This window comes from Alexandromys fortis, unplaced genomic scaffold (assembly GCF_014885135.2).
Source record: "Alexandromys fortis isolate MF-2015 unplaced genomic scaffold, M_Fortis_MF-2015_v1.1 scaffold_381, whole genome shotgun sequence".
NCBI lineage: Eukaryota > Metazoa > Chordata > Mammalia > Rodentia > Cricetidae > Alexandromys > Alexandromys fortis.
In genome coordinates, this window is record NW_026068276.1 from 20,458 (window position 1) to 30,407 (window position 9,950).

Sequence of the window (9,950 nt, forward strand, 5' to 3'; positions counted from 1 at the left end):
TTTGAGACACAGCCATGCTGTGCAACCTATGCTGGCCTTGAATTCTCCCTGCTTCAGTGCTGGAACCAGAAAATTCTTAAGTAAATATATTATAATAAATAAATAAAACAAACATATAGGCCCCACAGTGGTACCAGGTGGAAGCAACACGCAGCCACATTTGATCTACCAAAAATGGTACATTCCTGAGATCTACCTGTTTATTTTCTAAGGCGAGGTCACTGCCATTTGTTGGAATCTGGCCTGATCCCTTTGATCCTGGGTGGTTTCTGCTCCCAGATCAGGTCTCCATTCAGAGGATGCCACTTCCTCTGTGAAGGCATTCATATTGACAGAAAACACATGTCCTCTGTGGGGTGCTGGCATCTCACATAACAAAGTATGGATGCCTAAATGTGCCATTTTTCTGGGCATATAGTGGTGGCATATAATGCCAGCACCTCTAAATGCAAATTTGGGTAAGAATTACCCATTTTATCCATTACTAGAGTATCATCTGGCCTCCAAAGAAGCTCAGCAAATATATATAGTGGTTCACCCATACCTTCTGGTTCTACCTGCAGATCTCCCAATTTTAGATCAAAGTTAGTTGGAAAAAGAAAAACCGCAAACCATCTGTACTGCATGCATATATACATACTTTCCTTGTTATATTCCCCCAGCAGCACAACACAATTAAACACATGCATGCAGTAGGTATTGCAGTCATGTACAGGTATTTAAATTTCACAGGAAGATAGGCATGGTTTATATGAAAATGCTACATAATTTGAGCACCTGATATCAAAGACAACTGTACACTGAATGAGTCACTGAACTCCACCTAAACACCTGGCAACACATTCAGACACCCTTCTCATCTCATCAAAACCACTCATCACTATACCCTTGCTTGTTATGTTTTCAAAACATCTCTGGACCATCCATGGTTTTGTTTTTGTTTTTCCATCTCTACAAAACCACCAACCTAATATTCTTTCCTCCTTCATAAAAAACATTTTTTCTCATCCAAAAGTAAATAGTGTTTCCTTCTTGTTCATTTTTAAATAAAAGAAAATTGTGTCAGGGCAGATGTGCAGCTCAGGATAACTTGTGGGAGTCATTTTTTTTTTTTCATTCTACTATCTAGATTCCTGGGATCAAACTTAGGTGGTCAGATTTGGAAGCAAGCACCTTTACTCACTGAGCCATCTCACTGGCCCAACATAATCATTCTTCATCTTGTAGATTTTAAAGACTTTGTGTTTTTAAAGGCTGGAATATGTTGGGAAGGGTTAAGGAATACAGTCCTACAGGAAAAGTGTTAGGGGAAATGACATTGGTGCTGGAGAGCAGGAGGTATTTGGAGGGCAACTTAAGGCCACTGGATCTATGGAAAGTATGATTCTCAAATACTCCCCAGATACTCAGCTTCCTCCTTTGACTCTCAACCCTGTCCTACAGACCACGGCCCATATGTGAAGTGTGATTCCCCTCTGTATGCTGTAAATACCTTTTATTACCATTGGTTAATAAAGAAGGTACTTTGGGCCTGTGACAGGGTAGAATAGAGCTTGGTGGGGAAAACTAAACTGAATGCTGGGAGAAAGAAGGCAGAGTCAGAGAGATGCCATGTAGCTGCCCAAGGAGAAAAATGTCAGCAGGAATAATAGGAATGGGTTAATTTAAGATGTAAGAGCTAGCTAGAAATATGCTTAAGCTATTGGCCAAACAGTATTGCAATTAGTATTATTTCGGGTTTGAGCAGCCTTTGTCTACACACATGAATGAGACTTTCCTAAATTAGTACTGACTCTGTTCACAGCCTTTCAGAACTTCTCAGTATCACAGGAATGAAGTCTCAGTCCCTGAACTCAGCCCTGCCAAGTCCTGATTTTGACACCATCCCTGTTAGGGACTTAAAACAATGGCCTGTCCCTGGATTGTGGTACTCGAGAGGGCCCGCTCTGAGCAACTGGGCAGGTTCATGAGCTCAGAAATGATAAGTTCAAATCAGTGTCCCCAAACTAGCCAATGACCTCTGCCAATGAGCTCTACCCAGGAACAAATTTTTCTGTCCACTAGGTCATCAGGCTCAAATCAAGGCAATAGTCTGTCTCCACAGCCATGCAACCCCTGCCCAATGGCTCTTCCTGGCATTTGTAGAATGCCTGGGACAGTAACTACAGATAGTAAACACCATATGTTAAAAAACTGTACTTGCCCAAGTGTATAAATAAACTTTTCAAGGACCTTTTAACTGGGCATCTCTTCTAGAAACCCTTCTAGAACCTCTCCTAATATTCCAAATACAAGATGGCTCAGTGGGTAAGGGTGCTTGCTGTCAAGCCAAGCCGAAGGGATCCTTGGTACCCACATGGAGTTAGGAGAGAACTGACTCCCCCGAGTTGTTCTATGACCTCTGCACCTAGACTGTGGCATGCTTCCTCCCTTTTCCACAAAATAAATACATGTAAAAAAAAAGATTTTAAGTAGAGCAGACCACTTTTTGTTTCCTTTTATCCATCTCTCATTTCCACCCTCAATTTGATGTTTGTTACTCTATATGGCTATTTGAAATTTCTCTCTTCCTTTCTGTGTTGTGTTTTTTCTTTCCTCCCTTTCATTCTCTTTGCCTTTGTCTCCTTCATTAGGTTCTGAGTAGTTCAAGAGGTGAGATAGTCAAATCTGGTCTGAAAACACCCAGTAAAGAACACAGACACACAAGAAGACCTTAGTAAATGGCTGCTAAAAGCTGAATTTGGTCCTGCTAGCAAAGGCAGAGACTGGGTTAGCCCTGTCCTATATGAAAGTGCTCCCTCTCTAGACAGTTGTGTGAGGACATGAGCTTGATGCTGCTCTGGACATGACCTTTGAATCTCGGCTTCTAGAATAAGGAACAAGCTAGAGCATACCTCCACAAAAAATGTTGAAATACCTTGGGTAAGAACAGCTGTGGAGTGTTACCCTGTGTGGGATGTCCACCCAAACAATTAACAGATATTAATTCATTTATTTGAAACCTATGTCACAGATACTTCTGTGTTCCTTATTTTCTAAACAAGCAAGCAGAGGCCCAGGAGGGTGGACTTATTTCCTCCATGACTATAGTCATAGGTAGACACCAGTCTCGCGTTTATGCCCCTACTTTGGTAACAACTGTCACTTAACTGGCTGCCCTGGGTGCCAAGCATGGGGCAAATGACTTCTTATTCATACTCATATATCCTCACAATGGTCCTGGGAAGCAGGTATACATGTGACAGCCCCATTCCAGGGATGTGAAAACTGAGGTTTGGAGGTGTGAAATCTATCACTTAATGGTACCTCACTTTAATAAGCAGTACAGTTGGAGTCTATGCCCTAAGGCATAATCTGTATTCTTAAGGTCTTACACACACACACACACATACACACACACACACACACACACACACACACACTAGAGCTGGCATCTGGCAGCCAGCCCAAAGGAACTGCCTATGTTCTTAAGCACTCTGCTATTATCCATGGCCTCAAACTATCAGTCTCAATCTTTCTCTCTATCTCCCCTCCCCAACTCACACACCCAAGACAGGCGGGATAAAGCAGAGGCAGCTCTGAGTATGAGGCAGTAAAGAGAACAGGAACAAAAAGGAACTCTCAAGGCCTATCTCAGCAGCTGACCATTTGCTATCCAGAAGCATGGTTTTCTCTTGTCCGACACATGATGAAGACTGGAGACATACCAATGAGAACATCCCCAGCCCTGAGAGGCCTTCTTGGACTGTCAACCAATCATCTGGTAGCACTACACATTTGCCAGGACCTACCTGCATGCTTATTCTGCTAACATCAATCCTCCTGGCCAGTAAAAAAGTTACAGATGGGCAGATTTTAGTCTGAAATGACCCCAGCTCCCAGCACAGGATCTGGCTCTACATTGAATACAGATATCTGCCTGTCTTGTGGCTTTCCTTGCAGTTCAGACTCCCAGGTTGCTCTTCATAGGCGTGCAAAACCTGGTTAGTACAAACCCTGGCCCTCTTACTTCTCTGGCTGGTTCTGGTATTTGGGGAAGCAATTCTCCCATTTCATTTTAGCTTGTTTCATTGTGTTTTCATTCTCTTTTATGGCCTCTACTAAACCCTGTATATCAAGCATGGGTTATTTTGCAGTGAGTATGTTTGTCACCTGGCTCAGTTTCTCTCCTTGTCTCAGAAAGTGTCCTTCCTAGATCTGTTCTGCTTGGCCTCTCTGTACTTGGCAGAGCTAGTGGCTTCTTTCCCTGATACTGAATCTGTGGGTAGGAAGCTGTCTGGCTCCCCCCTGGCTCCCCTCCCCCTGCAGGGTCACAGCTCAGGATCACGCACCACGCTGTGGACTGGTTGGGCATGCGCACATCCTTGCACACCAGCAGCACGTAGCTGTACTTGAGCACGTGGATGAGCCTGTAGAGAGGGGGCGCGCTGGCCCAGGGGCTGCGTGCCACGTGTGTGGAGCTCTTCACCGAGAAGACCACCAGCCGTTGCTGGCACCACTTGTCGAAGAAGCGGCTGAATTCAGCCCATGAGAAGAAGGTTCGATCCAACAATTCCTGTTCCTCCTTCTGCACTGCTGTGCCTGGTGGGGGTTCTGTCAGCTCCATCCTGGGGCCCTGAATGGAAGTGGGAAGAACTGGACATCAGACCCATCCCCACCTGGGTTACCTCATTTTCCCCTTTTCAGACTGTCTAACCAGCTGCTGATGCCTCGTATATATATCTCTGGGCCGATCAAAGTGGTTTTATTGTTTGGTTTCCAGAAAGTAATCTCCATCCCATTTTTGTGGTCTACCTTCCCTAGGTCCAGCTGGCACTTAATTTCCATTCTGTCCCAGTTGCCTTAAATGTGACCTCTAGGTACAAGGGAATCAATCAGTTCTAAATATGTGCTCGCAGCTCAGCTGTGGACATCTTTGCAGACGTATTCCTAGTCTCTGGCTAAGATTTCTCCTTCTCCCAGATGTGTCTCCTGCCCCTGGTGATAACTTTTAGTGGTCCCATTCACCTGGAACTTCTTTTTCACAGGAGTCTACATTTGACTGTAACTCATATCTACCTTCATAGCTAGATTGCAAACCCCAGCTATATTCTTTATACACCCTGGCTTCCTCTTCCCCTATATTTATCAGATATGCAGCTGTTGCCCCTAAGATATGACCGCCTTAAATTGCTACATTGATCTGTGGCTTCTGCTTCCCAGGGATGCTCTTATTTTCAGATGCCCTTCCAAAGTCCTGTCATGGGCCATTAGCCTACAGGGATATGGCCCACTTGTGGCCAACTGAACTCAAAAGTGTCACCAACAGTCAACTGTGGTTCATACTCCTCCTAAGACTTACTCTCCTCCTGGGTTAAGTTGCAGCCCCCTCTTCCCAGCAATAACTACTATTCTCAATGTCTTTGTTCTGGACTTGGCCCCTTGGCCTCAGACGGGTTTCTTCACCCCTGATGCTCCCCCCATGTCCAGCTGAGCCTTCCCTCCCTCGCGCAGCCCCTTCTTGTTGATTCCCAGCTCCCCAGATCCTCCCAGCCCGCCTCACCACCGCCCCTCCCGGCCTGACCATCCTACACAGCGGTGCTTCTCCACTCCCCAAGCTGTGCACCCTTCCCGCCCCCTCCCCCTCAACTCACCTACCCAACCCGGAGCAGCGTCCACCTCCCACAATGCCCCGCGCCCAAGCCCGGCCCGGCCCTTGCTCCCGGGATGCCCCGCGCGGTCTGCCGCCTTTCTTCCCGCAGTGTCTGGCAAGGCAGCTTTTCACCAACCCTTTTCCTATCCCCGCCTGTCACCCTTACGACCTCGCAGCCTCACCGGCTCGTCCACGGGGAGGACAGGCTCCGGGCCGCTTCCCAGCATGCTGTGCGGGACAGCGCCCCTCCCCTCCCCACTCCGTCCCATTTCTAGGCTGTCTCATGCTCCGGAGACTACAACTCCCAGCAGTCTTCCAGCGATAATGGCGCCGCGTGAGGCGCCCGCGACCCGCCCTCGGCTGTCTCCACCCTCAACCCCGCCCGCCAGAGTCTGCGCGCGAAATCCGTGTGGCGCGAATTTCGGGCTTTCCGGTTCGCGTCGTCGAGCAAGCAAGTCCGGCGTCTGGTGAGGTGACTTGAGAGGCAAGTGGGGTCGTGGGAGCGTGGCTGGGGCTGGGGCGGGGGAGCGGCGAGCGTCCCGAGCGCTCGTCGCCGGTGAACCTCGCCGGCTCTGGGGCGGGGGCGCGAAACGAGCGTGAGGGCGTCGCGGCGGCCGAGGGCGCGGGGAGAGAGCAACAAGGAGCCGGGGTGGAGGGAGAGCTGCCGGCTGGCTGGCTCGCGGACAGGGCCCGCAGCAGGCTGGAAGTGTCGCGTCTGCAGAGGACTGGAGGCCTTGAAAGGGGCGGGACCCGCGGCGGAGGGGCGGGGAGAAAGGCCGGTGGTGGGCGTGGCCACGGGCGTTGAAAGCGTCGGGTGAGGCGCGGCGGCCTGGGGCTGCAGGGAAGGTTTCCGTGTTGCGGCGTTAACTCTGGATGCCAGCTGTCAATCACTGTAAGATGCTAGACCGAATGGGGCCGCACGGAGTCTTGTAGTGAGAGCAAGGTGACGTTACTGGTTAGATAGCGCTCCTATGTGAAGACGAGGGAAGCTTGGTGTGATGAATGTCAAGAGCCAGGTAAAAGGTGAGGTGGGCTGCCACAGAGGGACACAGGCCTGGGCCTGGGTGGGGCAAGACTGGAGGTCTGGAGGTGAGGCCTGGACACACTTAGGGCTGGGGCAGTGCTTGTTGCTTACTGTGTGTGGAGTTGGGGAGGGAGAAAAACTTGGCTAGCAAGAATAGAAGGAAGTTATCAAGGTGAGGAGGGACGTTTGGAGAGGGAAGCTGGCTGGCAGCCAAAGAGGGCTGGCAATGTAGAATAGTGAGGGTGCTTTCTAGCAGCTCCAAACCCTGCCTGCATCTATCCTCAGGACCATAATGGGGGCGGAGACGGGCGGAGGAGAAAGAATAAAGAAACTTAACTGTCAAAGAATAAAAACTTGAGAAAACGTCTGCATACTCTCAGTGATTTTTTTTTTTTTTGTTGTTGTTGTTAGATGGAAAGCAGGCACCATATGGAAAAGAAGACGTCCCTTTTCGGATTTGGAAATTTTATGCCTTAATAATAAATTTTAATTAAAGTTTCATATTGGTTTATAAAATTGGGTGTTTTTCCTGAGGAGGAAATGCGTATTTTGATTGTATAGCTATTTCTGGTGTGTATATACACACACACACACACACACACACACACACACACCAGGGATTATGTATGTAATGTGTGTGGTAATTCACGACTGTGGGAGGGAATCCAGGCCCATGTGTGCGATATTACTCCACGCCTTTCTGTCTGCAGACAGGGTCTCACTGACCCTGAAGGTCACTGCTCTGTTCTGGCTAGTCTGGCTGACTGGATCTGCCTTCTCCACTTGTCTCCACCCCACAGTACTGGGTTTACAGGCGTGTACAGCCGTGCCTAGCTATTTCTTTTTAAACGTGGGTGCTGGGGAATTCAAGCTCATGTCCTCTTACTTTGCCAGCAAGCACTCTTACCCTGAGCTATCTCTGCAGCCTCTGATTGCAGTTTTTTTTTTTTTTTTCAAAACAGAGTTTTTCTTTGTATCAACCATGACTGTTCTAGAACTAGCTTTGTAGACCACGCTGTCCTCGAACTCAAGAGATATACCTGCTTCTTCCTCCTGAATGCTGGGACTAAAGGCATGTGCCTTCATACCCAACTCTTCTTTATTTCCTTAAGGAAGGTAGTTCCCCCCTCCCCTTAGTTTTTGCACAGCCAACATCCTTAGCAGGTCTTTGGATTTGTTTTTCAGGTACAACTAATGAGAAAGAAACAACAAGAGAGGAAAGGGGAGAACTCCACTGCCACCATGCAGAGAAGTATTATGTAAGGCCCCTGCCATGCTCCAGGCACTTTGTGTTGTGACTTTTCCTGGGAAAATGAGAACTGATATTCATTCATTCCAGATAGGGGACCAATGACAAGCCAAAGAAATGATTCCACCCAAGTTTAGCATAATGAACCACTAAGTTTATTGGTGTCACTTATAGGAAAGTTGGTGACATAAAGGCAGCCGCTCACTCCAAAGCCCACCCTAGCATGGAAAACTGCATCGCTGGAGCTCTCTGCTCAGTCTGCAGGCTGCTCCACTGAAGAATCCCTCTCAACCCCCAGTAATTGTTGGCTGTTTATATAAAGCTTGGGAAAGGGCATGTGAGTCTTGTAACTGTCTGAGCCTCCTCAGTGTCTTGATCGTCCTGATTCTTGAGCTTCCTCCCCCCTGCAAGAGATAGTGTCTACATAATGCACTGTTCAAACTCTGGGCTTTCTGTGTCAAATTTGCATTTTTTGAGAAGACCTTGAGTGAGCCTTCAAGTCGAAATTTCCTAGTGTTGAGTGGTTTGGGAAATGAGAAGTAGGACATGGGAGAAAGTAATGAATCAATTAGCTCGTTAATTAATTTTTAGTTGCAGGGTATGGGTCCTTAATGTGTTGGTTTTCAGCAGTTATGCTCCCTGGGAACATGTGGCAATGTCTGGAGACATTTTTGGTTCAGGCATTTCAGGGGTCTGGGATTTGCTTTTGATATCTAGTGGACAAAACTTAGGCATGCACTAAACCTCCGTCAGTGCACAGGACAGCCTCAGTGCCAGTTTAGAAATCCTGTACTAAGGCAAGGTGGCTTTAGGAACATGAGAGAGGAAAGTACTTGGTTTCCATAGTTGCAGTGTGCAACTCCAGGCTTGGCTAGATAGATCCAACAAGTAAAATGTTGTCATGGTCTGTCTCTCTGTGGTCAGCTCTGTTATCACTGATGTTGACATCCTCAGGCTGACTCTCCCAAGATCAGCAATCTCAGGTGTTAACATGAGGGCTTGCTTGTTGGGGTTTCTGTCCTGCCCAGTTCCCACAGCTGGTAAACCCCAAAGAAATCACACAGAGGACTATATTAATGATAAACCGATTGGCCCATTAACTCAGGCTTCTTATCAACTCTTATAACTTATATTAACCCATTATTCTTATCTGTGTTAGCCATGTGACTTGGTACCTTTTTCGGGGCAGGTCACATCCTGCTTCTTTGGTGTCTGCACAGGACTGAGGGAAAGAACTTCCTTCTTCCCAGAATACTCTCTCTCTCTCTCTTTTTTTTTTTAAATTTATTTATTATGTATACAGTATTCTCAGTATTCTGTCTGCATGTATATCTGCAGTCCAGAAGAGGGCACCAGATCTCATTACAGATAGATGGTTGTGAGCCACCATGTCGTTGCTGGGAATTGAACTCAGGACCTTTGGATGAGCAGGCAGTGCTCTTAACAACTGAGCCATCTCTCCAGTCCCCCCCAGAATACTCTTGTTCTCCTTGCCCCACCTCTATTTCCTGTCTGGTTGTCCTGCCTATACTACTGGCCAATCAATGTTTATTTAAAACATTGACAGATACAGAATTGTTCCACACCACTCAGGTACGAGAGTACCTCCTTTCTGATCCAGCAATATCACAGTCAAATTTTGGCTTGGGAAAATCGTGGTGGGCTATAGGTGTGCAGTGCGCTGCACTAATTGGTGAGGCCCGAGTCATGTGTCCATGTGTCATAGGTGGACGTGTAGGCCACTCATGGCCTGAACTAAGGGAAGACCAGAGAGGGGGGATGCGTTAGAGAAAAGGAGGGAAGGATACTAGCAGACTCAGTCCTGGACTTCCACTGTGGAAACCGGGGGACACAAATCCCCGCTCACTCTTGGGATGGGAAAGCTGGATATGGTCTATCCTGGGATGACAGCTTTTTATTCAGATGCTTTCTGTTCTCTTGTTTTCTTACCCTTTACTACTACTACTACCGCTGCTACCGCTGCTGCCGCTGCTGCCGCTGCTGCCGCTGCTGCCGCTGCTGCCGCTGCTGCCGCTGCTGCCGCT

General features: G+C 47.8%; 2 protein-coding genes across 4 annotated transcripts in view; one reads left to right on the forward strand and one right to left on the reverse strand.

Annotated features, from left to right (window-relative positions):
• Zswim9 (zinc finger SWIM-type containing 9) overlaps positions 1 to 6,113 on the reverse strand; it is a 21,327-nt gene extending 15,214 nt beyond the window's left edge. The window contains exons 1-2 of one of the 3 annotated variants that reach the window (XM_050132085.1): positions 5,815 to 6,113; positions 4,332 to 4,615 (exon numbers count right to left, since the gene is read on the reverse strand). In XM_050132085.1, the coding sequence (XP_049988042.1) occupies positions 4,332 to 4,615; positions 5,815 to 5,901 (371 nt within the window). In that variant the 5' untranslated portion in view covers positions 5,902 to 6,113. Of the gene's footprint in view, positions 1 to 4,331; positions 4,616 to 5,633; positions 5,762 to 5,801 lie in introns of those variants that run through there. The other 2 variants (XM_050132086.1, XM_050132087.1) reach the window with 2 other exon arrangements.
• Positions 6,114 to 6,433: 320 nt separating this feature from the next.
• Lig1 (DNA ligase 1) overlaps positions 6,434 to 9,950 on the forward strand; it is a 35,992-nt gene continuing 32,475 nt past the window's right edge. Inside the window, 2 exon segments of the mRNA XM_050132088.1 lie at positions 6,434 to 6,648; positions 7,842 to 7,915. Of these exon segments, the coding sequence (XP_049988045.1) occupies positions 6,631 to 6,648; positions 7,842 to 7,915 (92 nt within the window). The 5' untranslated portion in view covers positions 6,434 to 6,630.